This window comes from Phalaenopsis equestris, unplaced genomic scaffold (genome assembly GCF_001263595.1).
Source record: "Phalaenopsis equestris unplaced genomic scaffold, ASM126359v1 Scaffold214330, whole genome shotgun sequence".
Classification (NCBI taxonomy): Eukaryota; Viridiplantae; Streptophyta; class Magnoliopsida; order Asparagales; family Orchidaceae; genus Phalaenopsis; species Phalaenopsis equestris.
The window spans coordinates 175082-200879 of NW_018233122.1; the positions used below are offsets into that span (position 1 = coordinate 175082).

The 25798-nt window shown below is 34.0% G+C and overlaps 3 protein-coding genes across 6 annotated transcripts; 2 read left to right on the plus strand and 1 right to left on the minus strand.

The window, feature by feature from the left end:
* Positions 1-718: 718 nt before the first annotated feature.
* LOC110037060 (protein arginine methyltransferase NDUFAF7, mitochondrial) lies at positions 719-16389 on the plus strand. 4 transcript variants are annotated; one of them, XM_020741633.1, is made up of 11 exons: positions 719-1038; positions 1123-1184; positions 2332-2475; positions 2831-2941; positions 4870-5074; positions 5714-5772; positions 11984-12036; positions 12373-12601; positions 13387-13495; positions 13582-13824; positions 15934-16389. In XM_020741633.1, the coding sequence occupies exons 1-11, from the start codon at positions 822-824 to the stop codon at positions 15975-15977; spliced, it is 1476 nt and encodes a 491-aa protein (XP_020597292.1). In that variant the 5' UTR covers positions 719-821; the 3' UTR covers positions 15978-16389. The 4 variants fall into 4 exon arrangements, with proteins under 4 accessions (XP_020597292.1, XP_020597296.1, XP_020597293.1 ...); XM_020741637.1 differs by lacking the exon at positions 15934-16389 and adding an exon at positions 14678-14767; XM_020741634.1 differs by lacking the exon at positions 15934-16389 and having other exon boundaries at positions 13582-13950.
* Positions 6823-11072, plus strand: LOC110037041 (F-box protein At4g18380-like). The gene is given in 5 exon segments (XM_020741602.1): positions 6823-6975; positions 8137-8680; positions 8683-9401; positions 10769-10933; positions 11043-11072. Coding segments are annotated over 5 exon segments (1611 nt in total).
* Positions 16390-20120: 3731 nt separating the features above from the next.
* LOC110037051 (cytokinin riboside 5'-monophosphate phosphoribohydrolase LOG3-like) lies at positions 20121-25249 on the minus strand. Its single transcript, XM_020741617.1, has 7 exons — positions 25045-25249; positions 24566-24663; positions 23922-23952; positions 22479-22578; positions 22288-22358; positions 20825-20968; positions 20121-20410 (listed from the first exon to the last, which is right to left on the minus strand). Exons 1-7 carry the CDS (start codon positions 25180-25182, stop codon positions 20285-20287), a joined length of 708 nt encoding a protein of 235 aa, XP_020597276.1. The 5' UTR covers positions 25183-25249; the 3' UTR covers positions 20121-20284.
* Positions 25250-25798: the final 549 nt, after the last annotated feature.

Sequence of the window (25798 nt, forward strand, 5' to 3'; positions counted from 1 at the left end):
TCATACAACGACAACTGTGGCAATAAAAAAGACTCGTTGTTCGCGAACGACTTGTTTTCGATTCATTCGCTAAATAAACGAGACGAACACGAACAATTTTTTTGCTCTCCATTTATAAACGAGCCGAACATGAAGAAAGTTTTGTTCGTTTGTGTTTGGTTCGGTTTAATTGAGTATAATGCTACAAAAATTTATAATCAATTAAAATTAATAATTAAAAATAGAAAAAAATATATTAAATCATATTTAAATGAATATTTTAATATAAATAATAATATAAATCTCACCCTAAAAATATCAAAACAATCGTAGTCAAATTAAATTTAAATTTCTAAATTAAAAAATTATATGCAAGACGTAGTTTTAACATCTTAAGGCTGTGTGATCAGGGTTGCCAAAATAGCTTATTATCCGCGAATAGCTAATGTTCAACTCGATAAGCAAGAAAGCCAAGCACAAGCAAATTTTTTGAGCTCAATATGTAAACGAGCCGAATAAAAACAATAATATTTTTTAACAAATCGAGTCTGGACTCACTTAAGCTCGGCTCGTTTACACCTCTCATGATTGCATGCATGACTAGAATTGACAAATAATTTTTTATTAGCCAACAACTCGTGTTTCGGCTCCTTAACAAAAGGAGCCGAACATAAATGAATATTTTGTGTTCAAAATATAAAAGAATCAAACACATACAATATTGTTTTTAACAAGCAGAATAAGAGCTGAGCAGAGACTTGTCCGTGCCGGGTAGACCTCACCTAAAAATTCATTTGCTTAAGAACTAGATCATCCCACCGTTCGGCCTTCAAACCAGAGCCATGCTTCGGAAATCAGTCTCCCCTCTCCTCTCTCAGGGCATCCGCCAAGCTATCCCCTTCCTCTCTTCACGCGCAGGAGTCTCTCTCTCCTTCTCATCTTCTTCTCATATCCTAAACCCTTCTGCTCCTCCAGCAGGCCAAACCAATGAACACAATCCAGATTCCCCTCCCACCGCTACAATCTCGATTGATCGATCCGGCCTGTATAATCCCTCAGGTACGATACGAACGGGCACTATCTTCCCCTCTCTCTTCTCTAGTTTCAACTTAACTTTTATCTCTTCGGGATTCGAATTCGCAGATCATTTCCACAAACCTTCTGCTGATTCGGAACTTGTAAAGCATCTGAAGAGCATCATAAAGGTGATTTATCTCTGTTCCTTTTCTTTTCATAATTTTATACTGTCTTTGCACTTGATTGCCTTGATTCTCCTCTTGCTTTTTGCAGTGCAACATAATATTACAGGGATTATATCTTTAATCTTGAAAATTATCTAATGATTATTTCAGTTATTAGAGAATTTTGATTTTTATTTAGTATAATTTGTGCTTTGTTCGGTTAAGGTGTGTATATATTTAGCTTAGCCCAGCATTGCAATGTACTTTAGAGTTATATGGAGGCACAGCTTCAATCATAAACCTAATATGGCTGTGATGTTCTTAAGGGAAATTTATTTACATATCTCACAACTCTTATGTATTTACATATCTAACAGCTAAAGTTTGACATTTACACTTATAACACCTTAGTGTCATAAACCTATGCATGAAAATGTGAATTTTACCTTTAAAAAGATAATCATGGTGGTGTTCCTGAAGTGATTTTAAAGATATGAATGTAAATATGTATGCTTAAGTGTTAGATGTGTAAATACGTAAGAATTGTGTAGTTTGTATGTAAATGCCTTTATTCCTAAATGTTTGAACAAAGTGAAACAAGATACAAACTACTTTTTTTTTTTTCATTTTTGCCCACCCAAAAGTCCATAAGATGGGAGTTTATATTGTGTAGGCGTGGATTGAACTCAAGGCTTTGATAGTTACTTCTAAGGCCTTGACCAGTTGTTATGCACGAGATACATATTAATTTGCATTTAACAAAAGAGGGAAAAAAAAAGGAAGGCTTATGGAGATCTAACTACAATGCAAGCATCTAAAAATCTAAAAATGATGTGCAGATTTACATACATACCACTCTATTTTTATTTATTTACATATCTAACACTAAACTTTAATTTATACATATATGCCGCCTACCTATGCATGAAAATGCATATTGCATTTTTTTAAAGTTAAATGGTGGCAATTTCAATGTGATACTAAAAATTTGAGTGATATAAAGTAAAGTTTAGATGCTAGATATGTAAATAAATAGGAATTGGGAATGATGTTTTGGCCCTTTTACTAATTATATTAACTAGCCTTATGTTGTTTTGTGTATCAATAGGAATTAAAAAATAAATATTTGCACTTTTTTAGTCATCATAATCATTTCACCCTTGTTAAATAGTTCCGTGGAGGCCCGATTTCGATTGCCGAGTACATGGAGGAAGTCTTAACCAATCCTAACTGTGGATTTTACATAAATAAAGATGTTTTTGGAGCTGGTGGTGATTTCGTAACCTCTCCTGAAGTGAGCCAGATGTTTGGAGAGGTAATTTGATGATAAATGTAATTTCTTTTTTGTTATTTGTAATGCACAAATTAATCATGCGGAATCTCTTCATGGGTAGAACTTTTGTGCATCTGTGCATGCATATTTGTATTTATATGCTAGTTTTTCTTGCATTTTTATATGCCTATCTTAGATTAGCTTTCAAGTTTACCTTGAATCCAATATCAAAGGCACTTTTGTTGCAAATTTAAGAACCGTCGATCTTGCCATGTTACTGTTGAAGTAGTGTTGGTTCTATTTAATTTTTTTAAGTTTTGATGGCTATGTTCTTATTCCCTTGGGAAGATTGCTGTACTTGGAAGCATATTGGCTTGACATTCTTGTATTCTTTCAGATGGTTGGTGTGTGGACCGTGTGTCTGTGGGAGCAGCTTGGACGACCTGCAAAAGTAAATCTAGTTGAGCTTGGTCCAGGGCGAGGGACACTCATGGCCGATCTTCTCCGTGTAATATATGTCGTTCTATTTTCTCATCTTTGCTATTGTTGAATTCTTTCCTTTGCATCAAGTGAGCTTTGTTTAGCATTTTTTCTTGGAAGATTTACATTCATACCACTCAATGCTTATGGATTTACACATTTTAACACCTAAAAGTCAATAGTAAAGTGCAAAAATAGTCCCTTGACTATAAACATGGGGCCATTTTAGCCCCAACGTTAATAATGTAATAATAAAAAAAATGATAATTTTATTAAACCAAACCTTGCAATTTAGGGTAAATTTTCATGTTAAACCGACCCTTGCAACTTATAATCTTAAAAAACAATTTGTAAGATAAATTTTTATGTTAAAGCAAACTATCCAAATGTTATGTATATATATTTAATGTTAAATAAAATTTTCTTGAATTAGGAATCGACGACTTGATAAATTGTTGGGATTGAGAAAGAGGTGAAATCAAGGCTTTCAAAGAAGGACGAGGTAAAAATTTATAAATTTATGAGTTTAGTCTATAAATTAATTTAAGTAAAGGTGGTATCAATTTTATATGAAGTGATTTTAATTTATCAAGTCATTGAATTATAGGTCGATAGAGAAGTCGTCTTGCCAGAGGAAGTAAAGTGAAGGAATGAGCATTTTCAGGGGTCTTTTAAGTCAAGGTGAGTAATTATTTGATTATATGTATTAAATTTAAATTTTATGAAATAAAGAATTTCTTTAAAGCTTTAGAAAATTATTTTATGTTGGTATGCATGTTGTAGCTTAAGAATGAAAGAAAAATGAAAGGGAAAAATGGAAAAGAATATTTAATGTCTTTAAAAGGATGTAATTTAAATGAAATGAAATGAAAGTTAAATGCTTAAGTCATACATGATTACCCCAGATGGTACTGACAGGGGTGCAATGTACCAACGCACGTTAAAGGAAATGGTAAAGGCACGCCTTTGGGTGCAATTTGAGGGTACATTCGGGTACATTTTTTAGGGTGTCTTAGAACACATTTTGAGGGTGCCTTGGGCACATATTTTAGGATACATTCGAGCATGCCAATAATCTTGTGATGACTATTAAGGAGGTTAAAAACGGTAAGTACTTAAGGTGAAATGGGAATAGATGAATTCAAAGTTTTAATGAAATTAACTACATGGTTATTCATGCATAGGATAACATAGCATATAAATTTAATGCTTATCGGATTATAATTATTCACTAAGTTTTACTTACATTTGAAGTTAAATGTTTTTTTTTTTTTCAGGAGAAGGAAAGTTTTAGGTTGATATGTCTGATAGAAGAAGTTTTATTTACTTGAGGAGGACCACTATTGCTAGTTATTTTCTTGTTGATAGTTTTTTTTTGTTGTTTTCGTCGGTTTTTGATTTATTGTTTAGTGCTAAATTGAGATGTTATTTTTGATGTTGTTGTTTCTAGATGATTTAGATTTTATCGCACTTGTGGATTAGTAGTTCTTTTATATGTATTGTAAGTTTTCAAAATGTGGATAATTAGATGTTAGTATCATCCGGCCGCTGTTCCTGCCTCAGTTAGTTCTAGGCGTTGGGCCGGGTCATGACAAATAATCCCCATGGAGAACTATTTACGCCACCATTAAAAGAGTCTGTAATTAAATTGATACTTTTACAGACTTTAGGACTAAAATGACTCTCGAAAAAAAATTAGGGGATCAATTTAATACTTTTCTCTTTAAATATATGCCACCTTAAAAATGCATGAAAAGATGTATTTCAACATTTTACAGTTAAAATAGTGGCATTTTCTTAATGATATTTCAACTTTAGCTGTTATAAATGTAAAAAGGCAAAATTTAGGTGTTACAAACGTACATACATAAGAATTGGGTGGTATTTATGTAAATGTCCCTTTTACTTTTATTTGTGACGTATTGTATTTTTAGGAAGTGCTTTTCTTTCTTGTAGGGCTCTTCAAAATTTGTAGACTTCTCAAAATCACTTGATATACACTTGGTAGAGTGCAGCCCAACCTTGCAGAAGCTTCAATATAACACCTTGAAATGCATTGATGAAGCAATATCTGGAGATAATACTGCTAAAAGAATCACAACTACATTGACTGGAGCTCCTATTCTCTGGCATGCTGATCTAGAGGAGGTTCCATCAGGATGTAAGAAATCCTTGTTTTTTAACATATAAAATATATACCGGAGCATTAAAGTTTTTTTCTTTAGAAATTTTTGTTTGCCATGTTGATTCTCTTACCTATTTAGCTCCCAGTTCTAATCTATTTACATATCTCACACCCAAGCTTTCATATTTACATACAGAACATTTTGGTGCTTTAAACCTATGCATGAAAAGGTTTATTTCAGTTTTTAAAAGTGCTAATAGTGTTATTTCTTATGTTATATTAAAGATTCGAGTGCTATGCATGTAAATGTGGAAGTTTAGGTTTGAGATATGTAAATACATAAGAATTGTGTGCCATATGTGTAAATGCCCCTTCTTTTATCTTACTATGGATTTTGTGTTCAGTTATGCTTTTTTTTTCAGCCAATATTCATTTCTCACTCTTGCTTCAAGCTAGAGGTTTATATTATTCATGCTTCTTCTATTTATATGAAGATAATTTATTTATGCCATAGTTGAGGGGTGGATCTAGACATTGTCTGTGATAGTTTGTTGTGGTAGAAGCTGTACATCAGGCAAATAATTTCTATTTGGCTCATTTATATTTTGAATTTATGAAGATGACCGTTGATTACTTTTTCAACTTTATGACGCTTATCTTTGCTAACATGAACAGTGCCGACCATTATCATTGCACATGAATTCTATGATGCTCTGCCGATCCATCAATTTCAGGTTTGTCATTACTCAGTAATACTTCTTTGATTGTCCACATTGTTACTTTTATCTAATATTCAAAAATCATTTCATAAAAGTCCATGCCATGAATTATGGGTCGTACAAAATATGATTTTGATGTTTAATAGTTTAAAAAGGTGTTATATTCTGCTGGGGAGACTTATGCAGAGGGAGAAAGTTAGCAATAAGATTTATTTTTGAAAATTGTAAAATTAAAAAAATAAAGTCTGTTATATGCTTACATATAGCATGAAACAGATAGGGGCTGCCAATATTGTTAGAAAATATACTCTTTTTATATGAGCTGGCCAATGATTGAATACGAGAGAGTACTAGGATAAACACTACGAAAAATAACATCAGGGGTTGGAGAAAGATCTAATGATACCGGAGTTAACCCAAATCACGACGCAAGACTATAATTATTATTGCTGAAGTTAGAATGAGGATACAATGTAGACTCAAAGCAAAGGAAAATAACCTGATGAAACAAAAGCTGTATATAGGTTTGCAAACAAACAACAATAAGACTGACGATCCTCACAAGGAGGAACTCAGGGGTGGTGGTGCAAAGAAAATGACTGGTGAAGGCCGAAGAGGTGTCAGGCTGCTATAGAGGCGTCAAACTGTTACTGGAGGAAGCAGAGAAGTCATCGATGGCCGGAATCCGAAGGGACAGCTGACTGCGGTTTGCAGGGAAGCTGCACGGAGGAGGCGTGACAGCTGGAGGAGGAAGAGGAGCAGCGAGCATGATGGCCTAAGAGGTAGCTGGAAGAGCAATGAAGGGCAGTTGTGGATGTAGCATGCAAAGAAGCTGTACGGAGATCGATGGTGACTTGCAGGAAGGGAAGGGGAGCTCGCTGGTCTGCTGATGGCTGTCAATGGTTGCTGAGACCAGCTGGAATAGCAGGGGCGGCAGTTTGCTGGTTGCTGACGACATGCTTGAAGAACAAGGGGGGAGGTGCAGGGCCTGCTGGTGGCTGAAGGGCTGCGGCAGCTTGTTGGAAGGATCAGGGAGTTGGTGCGGTGGTCTGTTGTAGGGCTGGAATGCTGGTTGATAGCAGTAAGAGGGATGGAATGATGGATAAATATCTCGGCGGGGTCAAGCTACAGTTGGAGCACCATCCGGACTCGTGGAGACGATCACCACCTCGGACAAGTGACAACGGCTATATTGACATCAGATACAACCCTCGAAGGGTAAATATCAAGGCTAAAACCTGAAGTCAGATATCAAAACAAGACCTTTTACTCTAACATCATCCCCTATTTATAAAAGATGCTATACTTATTTTAGGTAATGAAAATAAGAAAGGAGAATATAATATAATCAAATTTTTAGATTTTATGAAAGGATTTAAAGTAAGAAAAATTTTAAAATAAGAATGGAGAATAAGATCTAATAAGGATTTCAGATTTTAGGAAATGATTTAAAATAGGAAAGTGCTCGGAAGAAAAATAAGAAAAGAAGTAAAGGAAGGAAAAGGAAAGAGGAAAAAGGAAAGGAGGGAAAAAAGGAGAGGAGGGAAGAGGAAGGAGGGGGCAATTACCCCTGTTCCTTGGGGACCGACCAATTCTCTCCTGAGCCCCGCATCATCTAATATAGATTAAACTTGTGTTTATTAGAAACTGTTAGAAATTATATTAGAAAATAACTTATTCCTGCGTTAAGTTATGAGGAATAAATTATTTACTTAGATTTTGAGTTATTTCCTTTCCTATTTGATATTTATTTCCTTTGATTATTTCCTTTTCTATTTTAGACTTTCCTATTTTATCTTCTTTTCTTTATCTCCAAATAATAAATATGCATTGATTAGTTGGAGATATTAAGTGATATATCTTTCCTTTCGTATTATTTTCTTTTTATCATCTTTCTTATTCTAAGATTCATGTAAGCGTTATTTATACCCCTCCTCATATCAATGAAAATTAGGCTTTATTCTGCATTATTCTGAATTTCAATATGATATCAGAGCTAAATTCTCTATTCTCGCTGTCGGTCCTCCCTTGAGAGCCGCTATACTCCCTGTCATTCTCCCTGCAGAAAGGGAGGGATGTTTTCTCTCCTTGCGGTATGGTCGCAATCACTCTCGGCTCTTGGCCTCACCATTTCACCAGAAAAATTCTCGCTTGCTCCAAACTTCATCTTCCTCCCCACGTCTTTTGTTTCTTATCTTGAAGCAGCTCAACACTAGATTTTTCCCTTATGTTACGGGATCTACCCTCTGAATCACCTCGGGCTCTGACAAGCATGTCTTTCTAGGATTTCCATCTATTTTTCTCTTTCATTTTAGCCACAATATGTCATCGGTGACTGCAGATCTACTGGAATTCCGCAATTGATGCATCCACCACTTATATTTGACATCATCGCTGTCGGAGTATGGAATTGACAACTTTGATTGGCTTCCAAACTCGATCCTCATTATCATCTTCAACCTGATCGATGATGTGAAGGCACTCGGACAGTGCCACGTCATCTCCCGCCTCTTCCACACTCTCGTTCCCCTCGTCGACAACATTGTCGTCTGTGTTTTATCGGACGATCCCACAGTGTTTTTTTCTCATCTTGCTCGTTTCGTTTTCGACAAGATTGTGCAACCCTTTTATGCCCCAGGTCAGATTCTCTTTGTTCCCTCCTCCAAGCGCGTTTCATCCTCCAATTCTGCGTCGTCCTCTTCTACATCACACCATTCCCCCTCTGAGATGTTGAAGAATTTCAAGGAGATTTGGCGGCTTCGGATTAAGCTTCAAGTCGACAAACTCAGGGGTGATGATGGTGTTCTTCTTAAATGGAAGACTGTTTTTGGCTTCACCCTTGACAAGTGTGTCTTCCTTGGTGTCACTTCTGTCATTTCCTCCAAATTTGCGAATGCTAACCCCACACATGATCTCTATGCCAGTTAACACAACCTGAATTTTTCTACATGAATGGGGGACTGAAGCTTAGAGTTGTTTGGACAATTAGTTCCCTCATTGCCACCTCTGCACGACATTACCTCCTCCAACCCATCATGAGTGATCACGAGACATTGGAGTTCTTGGATCTCACTGATGCAAATGGCCAAGGTGTGCTAATTATGGATAGATGCCAGCTACATGATCTAAGAGTGTGGTTTATATTAGCTTCAAGTTCTTCACATCGGACATTGGTCCTAACACTCAGCATGAGGTTGTGGTATGCTCCGCTTCTTGAGATGCCAAGTGGATTGGTTCTTAAGGGATCAACACTTGTTGCTATCCGGCCTAGTGGAGATTCACAGAAGGAAGTGGTGGGAGGTTGCAGTATTGGCGAGCCATTAGATTTGTTTTGGGTGCCAAAGATGCTTGTGAAGAGGACTATATTTTGTTTGGTGATGAATTCCTCTGGAGCTTTTTCTTTATATAGGCCCTCCTCCAGAGCTTTTTCTGTAGCAGGTCTTCCACCTAAATTCTTCCTACAGCAGGCCCTCCTCCGGAGCCTTTTCCTGCATCGTGCCTTTCTCCGAAACTTTCACCTATATTGGGCCCTCCTCCGGAATCATTTTTGCAGTAGACACTTCTCCAAAGCTTTTTCTGCAACAAAGCCTACCTACTGGACCTTTTCTACCTCCAGACCTTTTTTATTCTCTGTAATATTACCTGTAGGTGTCATCTGCCTACATACACACTTTAGGAACTGCAACCAACGACAACCACAGTCAATTAGATAGTCAACTTTTTATACAGATTGACACGTTTCTGCAAACTTTCCTGCAACATTACCTGCAGGAGCCTTCCGCCTATCTACAGACATAACGAGAATTACAGTCAAAGACAACCACATATTGTCTACTTACCTGCAATTCTTTCTGTAACACATCTGTAAGAGCCTTCCGCCTACCTATAAACACTGCAGAAACTATAGTCAAAGACAATCGCAGCTGTCTACTTTCCTGCAAACTCCACCGCAACACTATCTGTAGTAGTCTGTTACTTACCTAGAAACACTGCAGGAACTATAGTCAATGACAACCAAAGTATGGGATGAAAACTTCAAGTTCTACTTCACAAAATTTTTCTCTCCCATTATTTGATGTTTTTAAAATCTATGTTGAACATAATTTTCAATAATATTTCAACTTGAGGGGAAGTGCTAGATGTTATATTAGGAAATAATTTATTCTTGTGAGAAGTTATGTGAAATAAATTATTTTCTTAGATTATGAGTTATTTCTATTCCTATTTATATTTATTTCCTTCATTACGAGTTATTTCCTTTCCTATTTTAGTATTTCCTATTTTATGTTATTTTTTTATCTCTAAATAATTAATATGAATCGATTAATTGGAGATATTGGGTGATATATCTTTCTTTTCATATTATTTCTTTTTTATTTACTTTGTTATTCTAAGATTCATGTAAGGGTTATTTATACCCTCTCTTATATCAATGTAAATTGGGCTTTATTCTACATTATTTTGAATTTCAACAAAAACTATAAAGAGCAACGAAAGAATTCTCACCTTATTTTATTAATATTAAACATTATCCAATCAAACACACTGAAAAATAATTTTTAACATTTATAAAAAAAGTTATCTATAAAAGTTATGTTGAAGTTATTAAAAAATATCTACAATTGTGCAGTTTAGAATTTGAAGTAGATACAGAGTCCAAGCTTTTCGATCTTAGCATTTGATATCCCTTGATGCTAAAATCAAAGAGCAAAACACAAAGAAACGATAATATATAGATGTAAGGAACACAAATAAGGGCTACTCTTACGAAAATCAAAGTAAAACAAACAAGATACAAGGTCAATCTACTTTTCGAGGGGAGACCATCTCTCCCACACCTTAGACGTCACTAGGAACATCACGCGAAGAAAGAATACAACAACCAAACAAAAAACAAGCATAAAGAAAGCAAACCCTAGGTTCCTCCTTAATAGAATCCCCTGCCAACAATTCAAAAACATTCCTTCCCAACTTTCCCTTCAAACTCCCTTAATTTCTCTTCCTTGCATAGGTGATTATGTCCCTCGTGGACCCCACCCTTCCCATTCCTTCTTCTGCGGCTCCCTTCCGTTCGCCCTGCTTCCTGCTGCCGCCAAGACCAACCCGTTTGTGGGCCGGTTATGATCTCTTCGGCCGGTCCACCCCAGACCGGCTCACGTGTAGGCGTAGCAGCCTGGTAACATCAATGATAGATATCCTTTTTATTTGTTATGTGCTGCTCTAAAATGATTTTTTAGCTGAGGTATTTTGATTTATAATAATTGCTGATGTTATAGTGCTAATAGGTGAGACCCCTTCTGAAGCAAATGCTTTAGAACAACTAAGATAACATTTAGGGAAATTTACTCACATAACAAATAATTCTAATGTATTTACATATCTAACAACCAAAATTTGATATTTTCACTTACAACACCTTCATGTCATAAATTTATGCATGAAAAGTGTATTTCACTTTTAAATAGGTAGCGATGATGGTATTTTGATTTGATGCTAAAAATTTGAGTGGTATGCATGTAAATTCCCCTAAAATTTAAATAAGTGGCTCAAGATTAGTTGAGCAAAATGATGTTCATCGTATAAAACTTCCTTAGGTGTAAATGTGAAGTATTCCCATCTAATGAAGCCCTATTGACATATAAAACTTCATTAGTTTTGCATTGCAGCGAGCTTCAAAGCATGGCCTACCCCAGTCAGCTTGTATTCCTCCACTTACACTGAGTGTTGTTTACTCTGTGCTAATAGTGAATGCAGTCAAACTTCCTCTCATGTTCTTTAAATTTTTCTTAGAAATATTAACTGTTAAGTGTCAAAATAATTCATTGATGGTTTTCATGGGGGCCATTTTAGTCCAAGAATCTATAAAAATGCCAAATTAGACTCCATACTTTTTAAATTGGAGCTGAAACTTTTTCAGTCTTATTGAGAAAATCGAGGGACTAAATTGACACTTCTATATACTCTGAGACTAAAATGACTCTCTGCAAAGAATCAAGAAACTATTTTGACACTTTTCTCGAAATATTACTTTGAAATGAAAATTTTGCCTTGCGGCGGGCTTCAAACTATGGTTTACCCTAGCCATCTTCCCTTATATTTCTAACTCAAGTTCACACTTAACAAACAAACAGATTTCTGTCAAAATACTGAGCATATTGCATATTATGCCGCATCTTTTCGTCAGCACTCACGAATTATATTTTTGACTAATCCTCATAATTGACAGAGAACTTCTAGTGGATGGACCGAAAAAGTGGTAGACTTGTCAGATGATTCATGGTAAGTGTCCAGCATCTTATCACTGGGAAATAAAATATTTTTTTTTCAAAAACCCTTTTGTAGCTTATCCCAATGAATTTGCTTTTGAGGCATTTACATAAATACCACACAATTTTATATATCTACATATCTGACATCAAAACATTCATATTTACATTCGTATCACTCAGATATTTCACATCGCTATCTTTAATTTTAGAACTAAAAAACACATTTTCATGCACAGGTTTATGGCATAAAGGTGTTATAAGTGTAAATATCAAACTTTTGGTGTTAGATATGTAAATAAATAAAAATCATGTGGTATGTATGTAAATCTTCCTTTGTTTTTATTAGCAGTTTCCGCTTTGTTTTATCACCGCAACCGACTCCGGCATCTCTGCTGTTTCTGAGAAAACGTTGCCAATGGGCTGACAAAGAAGAAATTGCTAAGCTTGAACAAATTGAAGTGTGTCCTAAAGCTATTGAGGTGACTCAACAAATTGCGAAGAGAATAAGCGCTGATGGTGGTGGAGCTCTCATCATAGACTATGGCAAAAATGAAATTATTTCAGACAGTCTGCAGGTTAATTTCTTAATCTTAACTTTTTTGATACTGATGAGAGTATTCTTCTTTTTGTTTTTTTTTTTTTATATTTTTATATTTTGGGGTAATTACATACAATTACATACATCACTCAAAACATTGATATTTACAAATAGAACCTCTCTTTCATCCAATTTTCAAATTCCCACTAAAATATCAAAATTCATGATAAAACCCCAACGGCTTACGCTCATACAAGTAGATAACTTTCCTCAGAATCAAGTTACACTCATAAGATTGACATTGAAGTTTTAATCAAAGTTTAAATTAATTATGTATTTAATTTAAATTTTTTAATCCGCCAGACCGTATTCAATTTATTTTAAAATTTTGAAATCCGCCGAACACCGTTTGCCGACCTGCTATTGCAAATATACCAACATGATTGAGCTTGAGTCACTCTTTGCAAACAGTGGAAATAATATAATTTGGTTTTTTGTCCATTTGATTTGCACAAATATGCCATAATTTTTCCTTCTTATTTTCTCCTCAAGATAAAGCTTGAAACTTGCAAGTTTGTTGTGGTTTTAGATTTAAAATCTTTGTTTACTCTGTGCTAATGGTCAAAATAGTTGATTAGCATTATAATTAAAAAACATAATTCATTTTAAGACAAGTAAAATATAATTTCCTTTTCAGATTATTTATGCATTGCGCATTTGCGCTCATCTTAAAGCAAATCCAATGTCCCTTAAGTCCTTATTCAAGCAAACAATCAGCACGCCACTGATAGTAACACCCTTTATTTCCTCTTTACTCTGCAGGCCATTCGAAAACATAAATTCGTTAACATTCTCGACGATCCTGGGTCGGCTGATCTCAGCGCATACGTCGATTTCACCGCCATTCGACGCTCTGCCGAAGAGGCTTCAGGTGTTTTTCCTCTCCAGTAGCTCCATATCAGAATCATTTTCTTCCTAAAAAAAACATTCACATTTTCACCTACACCCTGTAATTAGCAGAAATTATATCAGTTTATGGTCCAATCACCCAGTCCCAGCTTTTGGGGTCTCTTGGGATAAACTTTAGGGTTGAGGCCCTATTACAGAACTGCACTGAAGAGCAGGCGGAGCCCCTAAGAGCAGGCTACTGGAGGCTGGTCGGAGATGGCGAAGCTCCATTCTGGGAGGGGACTGAGGAGCAGAAACCTATTGGTGTTGGCTTGAGATATTTGGCCATGGCTATTGTGAACAAGAACCAAGGTATTCCTGTTCCTTTTGAGTAAAATTATAATTTTATTTCTTATGAAAAAAATGGATTTTTTTTAATTTTGTCTACCCTTGACTTGTAATTTTGCTAAGAAAAATAAAAGGTGGCATTTACAAACATACCCACAATTCTTATATATTTACATATCTAGACTCATAAATCATGTGAATATTTAACATTACATAAAAAATATTGCCATCTTTTTCACGCGTAGGTTTATGTGGCCAAGATGTTGTAAGTGTAAATAGCAACGTCGGGGCGTTAAATACGTAAATACGTAAGAATTGTGTGGTATGTATGTAAATTTTCCAAAATAAAATAGGGGGACTTGCATATGTGCCATACAATTCTTATTTATTTATATATTTAACTGTTAAATTTTGATATTTATATAACATTTTGCTGTTATAGTCACATTACAATATGGCATGAAAAGATGTTAAGGTTTGCAAAAAGAGTTGTTTGTGTTATAATATTCTATTGTTTTATGGTAGATTTTATGGCAAATCTTTTCATGAAATTATATATTTATAAAACTACCCTATATGTTGTAGGTTTTTTTTTTTTTTTGGGGTCAATTATTATGTTGATTATGTATAATGAGCATTTACATATATACCACCCAATTCATATGTATTTACATATCAGCACACAGATTTTGCTTTTTACATTAATTTCACCCAGAACTTTCATACAGGTGATGTACATAAATACATAGGAATTGAGTGGTATGTATGTAAATCTTAGTATATATAATTATTTTTTATATATATATTTATTGTTCTGTCATTTTCTATCGTAGTGCACAGTGTTTGCCACCTATAACCTAAGAACTTCTTGTGCCAGGTTCTTAATTGTGATTATGTGGAGGATCTCTCATCAAAATATTAAATTCTAGGTAAATTTACATGCATAGCACATAATTCTTATATATTTACATATCTAACACCCAAAGTTTTGATATTTACGCTTATAGCACATTGATGTCATAAATCTATGCATGAAAATGTTTATTGCACTCTTAAAAGGGGGTAATATTTGCGTACGTAAGACGTACGCAGAGTTGCGTACATATTAGGTTATTAGGAGGGTACAAGTAGGTTACACTTAGGTTATACCTCTTTTAATTCTTCCTGTAACCTAAGTGTGATCTACCTGTACCCTCCGAATAACCTAATATGTACGCAACTCCACGTACGTCTTAAGTACGCAATTATTTCTCCTTAAAAGGATAGTGAGTGTGATACTTTTGATGTGATATTAAAGGCCGAGTGGCGTGCTTTTAAATATGAAAGTTTAGGTGTTAGATATGTGATTGCATAAGAATTGTGTGGTATGTATGTAAATGCCCCTAAATTCTTATATATCAATCAATGACTTAAATTAACTTCCTATAATTGATGCACTCTCTTTTACTCAAAACTTCTTCACAAATAAATATATGAGCTCCCTTAGGAGGCACCTAAGTTTAATAAAAAGTTTACTAAGTAACACATGCAATAACACCAGTAAATCAAGTAATTCTTTTGGGATCATTCAATGCAAAGTCTTGGCTATCAACATTATATTATGTATCAATTCAATAGTGAACTAATTTCAAATGGGTTAAATATACATCTTCATTCATTCAAATGATAGTAATTGATATATCCTAAACATAATTATCTCAATCGGGCATAAGTTTTGACGCACATTTGGGCTTAGATCCTCAAAAATCAAATAAGGAATTACCTACTCTAATTCAAAAGATGTATCGTAGTAAGAGGAGTCAACTGGCACATATATGGCTCAATTTGAGTTCAAGTGAGTTTAGATCATTTACTTAAAGCATAATAAGAAGCTTTGAGATATATTTTGGGGACAATAATCTCCAAATTTAATAAGGTTATAGTCAAATCAAGTGTCTCGACGAGATGAATTCAAAGAGCCCTAGATCAGTTGATTCTGACATTATTATAACTTATAAGTACTCATAAAATCTAGTATCATCAAATGTATTACATTAGGTTGTTCATATGAGTGGTTCAAATTCATGCAATATTTATGGAGGATGTCACTCACCACCTCTAGAAATAGACCCTCACTCTCTTCATAAATGTAAGACATGGGCTTGGAGGAGAAGGCTGAAGGAGCACCAAGCTCATGAGGGTTCCAGAGCTCTACCGTCGGATCACAACCGCCTTGCCATCATCACCGTCATACCGCCGCCACCGAGAAACCAGTGCTGCTCGACCTCCACCGTTGTTGCCACCAAGCCATCAACATCAGGCAGCTGCCGCCACAATATCACTTTTGCCCGGACACCACTGTCATTGTCGTCGGACCACCACCGTCATGCCACTAGACTAACGCCATCTAGCTATTGCCCGCGGTCGCTGGACCACTACGACTCAATCAACATAATCGTCTTCGGCAAACCATCTCAGTCTAGCCATCGCCACAACCAAATCACCACTTCCCCAACATGTTGATAACCCTCACTTATGTAATATTGCTTTCGGCTAGTCAATGATCAGTACAATCTTGTAACATACATCAATATAATGAAATCATTTGAACTGGGCTAAGCCCAATGGTTTTTAACTTTTTGGGTTTTTCACTTAAAAGTTCTTGTTGTTTTATTTATCAATTTTTTTTCTTTTATCTATGTGTGTGTCGAATATTTATTAAACACTAAAACATTAATCTATCACTCTATTACTAAGAATTTACGGGCACACAACAATAATACATATTCATCTTCATAGAAATAATTTTCCACTATTACCTACAAAACTAACTTGCATTCTTCTCTCCCATTATGATTATTTTCATCTTAGTTCTTTGTTCTCCTTGTGTTTTATCAAAAAGTGCACCAATGCAAATAGAAAATCATAGCCTATGCATCCAAACAACAAACAAAATTTGAATTAAATTATCATCCACATTAATGGAGGTGATAATTATAATATTTGGTTTAGAAATGTAAGAATGTATTTGTATCAATCAAAATTCAAGATTTACCTTAATCATCAATGTTTAAAGAATATTTTTGCCGCATTGTTGTGCTATCACAATCATTTTACTTTTGTCTTCTATCTATAATTGATTGATCGTTATCACCTAACCATTAACAGCTAACTTTTATTCGTCTTACCATGCGGTCAACCACCCACATACACCCAACTATGATCGTCTAATTTCTATCACGAACAATTAATCAACATTGCCCGATTATGACTATTTAGCCATCAAGGTCTGATTGCGATTGACCGATTATGACCATCCGATCATTGTCGTCCAACTATAGTCTTCTGGCACATCTCACAACTACAATCTCTTGATCACTCCCTACAATCTTTTGACTTCATAGCCGACCTAAGAACATCTCATCATCACACTCGATCATGTCATTCTAATCACCAACACTCAGACTTCCTAATCAGCTATCACTTATAAGATCGATGTGCGTCGTTGATCCATGTCATCTACCATAACATCAATGCATATTTGTCGACGTAAATGACTTCTTGAATACTCCTACAACTTTCATCATGAACATCATCTAAGCCACATTCTTCAACCAACAATTGGATAAATATTTCTAATAAAAAATTGTTAGCATTATAATTTGTTTTGAGTTGATTCTTATATATGTAAAAAAAATAATTAAAATTTATATTACATCTATCTTAAAATTAGGAAATTTTACATACTTGCTCCCCAATTCTTATGTATTTACATATCTAACCCTGAAGTTTGATATTTGTGCTTGGAACAGTTTGGAGTCATAATTTTGACTGAAATTATTTGTAAATCTTGAAAACAATTCTAAATTTATTTGCAAATTCGAACGTTTTAATGTTGCGGCACCTGTGAATGAGAACAGGAGATCCATCCACACCTTTGTCATGATTTTTTTCGACAAGTTTTACGCTGGCTGTCCACAACCTTTCGGCTGATAAAAAATGGCTTCAAAATGTAAATTATATTTTGCATGCCGGCCTCAAATACAAGCGAATATTTTACAAATTAAATACTTAATTAGAATGTTTGTCCTGATTAGTTAGAGGGAGACTGAAGTCATATTAAAAAGATAAAAATTTGCAAAATAAATAAATAAATAAATAATTGTTTTGATTAGAATTAGATAAATGGATTTGTCCACTACCAACTAACATTTATCGTATTTATAAACTCTTTTTACGTGTGACAAGAGTACACGAGAAGTCAATGACTAGTTTTTCTGCTTTTTTCTTACGTTGATGATACATTGATTGCATTTGCTATCAAATTAATGTTGATAAGATGAAGAAACAATTGTCCAAACATTTCAAGATGAATGAGTTGAGAGAAGCTTACATAATTCTTAGCATGGAGGTTCTCAATGACGTGATAATTGTGAATGTTTGGCTATCACAAGAAGCAGATGTTTGAAAAGTGTTAAAAAAGTTTGGGGTTGATGACTCGAGCAATATGATGAGTCTATCCATTGCATCTCATCTTCAGTTGAGTTCAGATCATTGTCCTAAAAATGATCATGAGAGGGAATATATGTGATTGATTCTTTAGATTTGCGTAGAGGCAATTTAATATATGTCATGATTTATACTAGACTAGACATTGCACACTTGGTTAGTATTATGAGCAGGTTCAACTATGATCTGGAAATGAGTCATTAACAACCAATGAAGTCTACTCCGAGGTATTTGAATGATACAATTGATGTCGCTCGGTGCTTAGAAAACCATTTATTGTTGATTTATATGTAGGCTATATTGATTTAAGACTGCAAGTGATTTGGATAGGAGTAGGTCTATGATTGTTTATTTATTCGTATCAGAGGGAGGTCCAGTCAGCTGAAGATCGGTTCTTTACTTTACTTTTACGCGCTTTGTTTACTACAAGGTTTGTGTAAATGGCGGTTACGAAAGCGGTGAATAAAGTGATATAGATGTAGAGCCTATTGGATAACTTGAAAGTAGATCATGAGTTTATGATGGTGTTATATGATAATCCGAGTGTGATATTCATGACTATAAATTTAGTTCATCATGTCCGTACAAAATATATTGATGTGAGATACCATTTTGTTTGAGATTTAATTTATGACAATAATGTTTCATTGAAGAAGAAATATATAAAGAAAAATCCAACGAACAGGCTCACAAATGTCTAATCGGTCATAAGTTTTTTTGGTAGAAGTTTGCTCATTCGAGTATTTTAAAGAACTATGCGAGAGATGATCCCTTTGAAAGAGGAATATAAAGTCAATTATCTTGGTGCAATATTTTAATATTGGAACTCATTTTGACCATCTCCTACTTACTTGAAAGTTAAAAGATGAGATGAAAATTATTATGTAAAGTATTAAATATAATAGTTATATATTAAATAATTGATATTAGGTAATATAATTAGGGAATATCTAATTGGATGATTTTTTATATATTATAATTTTTTTTACACTCATATATTTTGTAAATAAAATAAATAAAATTTATAAATTAATAATTTCATAAGCCTCATTTAATTAAAAAAAAAACTTAAAAAAATGAAAAATGATGTCATGTCTACCTAAGCTATAAGCTACCATGGGGGGTTATTACTAGCTGCAAAAACAGAATAATTACACGTGGGCCCAATGTCATCATAACCGACATAAAGAACCCCACCCATGTCTCCCCTTCACACAGACGCTCCAAAATCCAAAAAAAAAAAAAAAATTACAAATATACCCCACAAAATTCTTATTTACACATCTAACATCTAAACTTTAATATTTACATTTACATTATCTTCATGCCACTAGGAGTGTAAACGACCCGAACACGAGCGAAATCAGGCTCAGCTCGTATTCGACTCGTTTATATTTCGAGCTCAAAAAGTGTGTTCTTGTGCTACTTGTTTGTTCATCGAGCCAAACACGAGCCGTTCACGAACAAATATTCGTTTTAACAACCCTAATCACGTAATCATAAGATCTTAAAGATTGGGACGAGATTTAAAACATCATTTGAATCAAATTTAATAATTTTTATTCAATTATATATATATATATTATATAATTAGTAGTATTTTGAGTCAAAACGAGCGAAACACGAACGAACAAATATTTATTCGTGTTGTTTGTGGTCAGCTTATTAACTTAGCGAATGAGTTTAACAAGAACTGTTTGCGAACAATGAGTCATTTTGATAGCCCTACATGCCATACCCTTATACCTGAAGCATTAGACACGTGAACACATAAAAATCAAAAACATCATACTATATATATATATAACATTTTAAACATTTCAAATATACCAAATAAAAAGCAAAACAATATGACAGCACTTTGCATATTCCCCCACTATGAATTTCTTCTACAAAAAAATGCCATATTTGCTATAATTAAAAGTTGATATTCTTCCAAAAAGCCCCTCTGTAATTTGATTATATTCAATTAGCACCCAAAAAACGCAAAACAGTTCTAGGGTTTCCATCTTCTCTCAGAAAGAAGCTGACGCCATTCCTCTTCCACAAAGCCTGCACCTTCTTGTTCTGCTACCCCCCAACATAACTTTGAAACAAAATCATCAGGTTGAGGAACATATTCCTGCAAAAACAGTTTACAAACAACACCCTTTCATACGTAAATAAGGTGGGCATATATATAAAAAGCAAAGTTTAGAAATATAAATACATAGAAATTAACAGACTTGTATGCAAAACTCGTGCATGCATGTGCATATACATCATTCATGCATTCATGCATGTATAATTAAGTATTGACACATATAACATAATTCATATATGCATTCAAAATAACTTTATATATTTGATTGTCTTCATTGAGTTAATGAGCCAAATAAAAATGGAAAAGTTTGAACTCGTCCGGATAGGGATATGGATACGACTATGCTTCCGTGTATTGCACGATGCGGACTGTTGTCCAGACGAACGATCGCCGCACGTAATATTTGCTCTGAATTTACACGAGAAAATAAAAAAAGCATTTTTTCTTATTTACCTCTAATTTCCTGAGGAGCTCATTGGCTGTTGGAGCAGAAACTATGATATGACGAGCTTTTTGAGAGATGAATTCCTCTGTGACGGCCATGTCAATGAAGGAAAGAAATGAATTGTAATATCCATCCACATTAAGAAGACCAACCTGCAAATAAGAAAAAAATATGTAATTTAATTTAAATAATAATAATAATATGCCACGTGGAAAACATGTAAGATAATCATGAACGTTATCTTAGGATTATATTCTTTTGATGTGAAAAATTTTATGAATGTTATGTGGTTGGTGAAGCGTGTTGAGGTCATAAAGATAAAAATAATGTATTATGGCATTGCAAGTATTATAATATGCTAATTAGAATGATATTTGGAAGGTATTTCATATTCTTAGGCTTTTCTCAAACATTTAACTTTGCAAAAAAAAAAAAAAAAAAAAAAAAAAATTATGATTTATGAGCTAAATAAAGTACTCCTCTCATCAAAAGAAATGGGTGATTACGCTCATAAAACTAAAGTTTTGTTTGGCGAGCTATAACTATTTGAAGAAACAGATTTATAAGTTTTTTCGTCAAAATGTCAAAGACAACAGTTTTCTAACAGCCACCACATAGCCAGATTAGGTTGCAAAAAAATGACTTTTTGAAAAAGAAAGCAAAACTCAATTTTGTCAAACACGACAAAAAAATTACAGTGCAGCACCACAATGCTACCCGTCTAAGACTCAATCACTTTCATTTACATAAATATCGCCCAAATCTCTAAGAGAATAAATATGCTAATTCATTATTCTTTACAAAAAATTAGATATGCAAAGAACTCAGAAGATTTGGACAGGATGACAGTTCTTTCCTTTAAAAGAACCAATTTTTATATTAAAAATTAAAAGAAAAAGTGCATCTTTCCCACATAAAACAAAACATTAACTTAATTTGCAAAGAAATCAGAAGATTTGGATTGAATAAAAGAACCAATTTTTATATAAGAATTAAAAGAAAAAGTCTATCTTTCCCACATAAAAAAGAACATTAACTTAATTTGCAGAACATATCCTAACCACAAAACACATAAGAAGCAAAAAAAAAGGTATTTTGGTCAAAAAATGCTTAAAGGAGGTCTTGAAAGTAACTTTCTTTGTTTGCCGACACAACCATTTCAAAGCCTGCTTTATATTCTTTCTTTCTCATGAGGTGGATTTGAGAAATATGCCAATCAAAGTTATATAATATCCATGTTACATAAGTAATTTATGCTTATAAATGAAGGCTTCATGAAGAACAAATGTCAAAGAGAAGATATTACAACTAAACTTTACTTTTTAACATTCATACACCATAAACGAAATACACCTTAACAAACGAAATACACCTTTCATGCATAGGTAAAGATGACATATATGTAAAAATTATAGCTTAGGGGATTGATGCGTAAATACATAGGAATTGGGTAGTATGGATGTAAATTCACCGGTTTCTTATGAATTCCAAGCTGTGCCCAGGTGATGACTTCAAGCAATTCTTCTAGAGTTCCATAGCCACCTTAATTTTGTATTTACAACAAAAAAATTTCAGCAGAACAATCATTAACAAATGACAATAACAATCTCATAATTTTGTGGGGAAGGAGAATGGAATTTTGTGGGGAAGGAGAATGGTTACCAGGCAAAGCAATAAAGGCGTCAGCTTGGCGAGCCATCTCGGCTTTCCTCTCGTGCATGTCTGAGACCGCTAGAACTTCCCCAACCGTCTCTCCGGTAATCTAAAAATATATTTTTTATATTATCTATATGTTACTGAAAATATCAAAATTGTACTTTTCGAACAATCAAAGACTCAACTTGGTCATACAACAACAACAAGAAGCTTTTATACAATTAAGTGGGGTAGACTAAATGAATCATTTTTCTCCATTGTATCCTATAAGTGCCATATTTTTATTTAATTTTAATAAATTAAGATTATTTTTTATAGCCCAAGCCTTTTTAGGGATACCATTTCTTTTTTTAACATAAGTCGAATCTAAAACATCAACTCTCCTAACAAGATCATGAAATGGTCAACATTAAAATTATTTTGCATTTACTCGCTAAAACATCTAAAACAACTCTCTCTAATCTCGTTTGCCACAAGCTAAACCAACCCATTCGTGGGTAGATTTGTTTCGCATTTAGTAATGACAAACGCGTTGTCGACCACATAACACAACCCTCCATTTTTTGCATCCCGGGGACTTGAGACCTGACAATGACAAAGACTAAACTTGGTAATGAAAATAAAAGATCTTATAGAATAAGCCTCATTTTGTTGCTTGAAGTTAAAAAATGTTATAAAAATGATAACTTTTCCTAGAGTTTTTGTCATATGAATGCCTCCAAATTTTTTAAAAGCAAATATTTCATTTTAACGATCAAAATGACCGAAAATAAAAGCTTTGGTCTGCAAGATGTGAAATTTATCAAGTGAAAGATGGCATTTTGTCACAATTACAAAAGTGCCCTTTACAATGATTTTAAAAACTGAATTCAGACAAATGAATAGTACTCAAAGTAATATCATAAGCTAATAATAAATTAGCTCAATGTTACCACATTAAGGTGATAACATATAGAAAACAAATTATCATCTTAATGTAGCTCTCACTAAAAAGACAAACATTAAAACAAGAGGAACTTAATTAATGAGTACCAAAAGCTCTCAGATGCAACATTTAATGACTCATCATGCAACATAATTTTCTACTCAAAACACTAAACAAAGCTAAGCAACATATATTATAATAATGATGACATAAGTAATGACATAAAAGCTCTCTCATCCCTAATACAACCACCACACAAAATTATTGGCGCATTTACATACATATCATTCTCTTTTTATCAATTTACACATCACATCCAAAATACCACTATTTTAACATTCTAAAAAGCAAAGTATCCATTTTTCATGCATAGATAAGCTAACACAATGTAAAAAACTAAACTTTAGATGTATATACATAGGAATCATATGCTATGAATGTAAATCTTCCAAAATATAATACAAATACTAAATTACAAAAAATAAAAATAAAAATAATAACACTATAAAGATCAAACAACTTACCTCCCTGGGCATCAGAGACTTGGGTATAACTCTGCACAAAAAAGGGGAAAAAAAAAGCTTTTTTATGCAAGCAAATTGACTATTCTGATAAATCAAAGTCTTATCTAAAAAAATATATCCAAAATCTAAAAAAAAATTACTTTAATGCCACTAAAGTCCTAGACCAAGACCCAAAAACCATGAACAAGTCATAAAGTTGAATCCAAAGCTAATGAAATTATGAAAAAAATATATCCACAGTTAAGCTAAAAATTGCTTAAAAAAAGGTTTAAGGATTTGAATCCTCTGCCACTTGTTTCTAACATGACAAAAGTCTGCATATAAAAGTCAATAAGAATTAATAAATAGAACAAAAATTAATAAATAAATATATTATTCCTCTCATCCTTTTAAATGCCACACCCTTTTTAGCTCCCCCATCATTCTTCCAGTAGTTGACAGCTTTCAGTACTCCGAAGCTTCTTCGTAAAAGAAACTTCAGAACATTCATTATATATACATATATATATATATATATATATATATATTCTTAGTTACTTGTAAACTTTTATTATGCCATGCTGAAAATTTGAAGATTTCAAGGAAGCAAGAGAGAGAGAGAGAGAGAGAGAGAGAGAGAGAGAGAGAGAGAGAGAGAGAGAGACAGTAAGACATGACGGCCGCCATCATGAACAGCGTGAGAAACGAGGCCCATCAAACCAACACTTCCACCTCCATAAACCAAATCAATTCCTCTTGCCACCTAAAACCAAAAAAAAAAAAAAAAAAAAAAAAAAAACAACATTAATGCCACATTTATAAAATATAATATCTAATGCATAAAAAAAAAATCAAATTTTTGAAGGAATGCATCAGCATTTTAATCCGATGAACAAAACAACATCACCATTTTTTTCACTCCCCATAAAAATTCAATTTTTAAGATCATGCAAGACATGCTGTAACCCTAACCAAATCTCATAATTTCAATCCGAAATTTCTTCCCCGGATCGAACAAAACCCAACACGATTACATTTTTAGACGATTTAAGAAAATAAAAAAAAACCCAATCGAATTTAAGAAGCAATATCGAAAAAAAAAAAAGAAAAAAAGGAACGATTTTTAACGATTCGTTCAACTCACCAACTCCTTTCCGAGCTCGACGGCCGCTTCTTTGTAACTCGTCTTCTTCCCCGGACTGCTTCCGCAGAATACGCAGATCCTTTTGAAGCATGACGGAGAAGCTACCGCCGGCAACTCGACCGCCGGCTGCTCAGCCATGGTTGAAGAAAGCTCTCGATTTTCCGGCGAAGATACAACGTGGATGATTGAATACGAGAGCGAACGGAAGGAGAAGGGAGCGGTAGAGTGATTTAGAGGCTTTATAGACGGAGAAAGAGCGGTGATCGAGCTTTGGACGGCTGTGGTTGATTGATTGGATTTATCGCCGACATAAATAGGTATATATATTCACTTTTTCTTGGTTTTTTTACAGATTCTTGATGAAACAAAGTGTGCTCCTAAACCCCATACAGGGAGGAATTATTGCGTGCGGACACTGCATGCATCTCTGCATGCAGTGTCCGATCCTGACCATAGAACACGGTAATCTACGGTCAGGATTGTTTCCATTAAAAAAAAGAAAAAAAATTTTGTGGGACCCATCAAAATACATCGGGTCTGTAGATCAGGTGATCTACGGTCCGGATCGGTCACCGCACGCAAGTTGCGTGCGGTGACCGATCCGTATGGAATAATTTTTCCCACAGGAAGGGTCCGGACTCCGCCTGAGTGAATTGATGAGCAAAATTGATAGTTTAGAACACATTTTATCTTAATTTACTCTTCCATAAAAATAAAATCTTGATATATATATATATATATATATATATATATA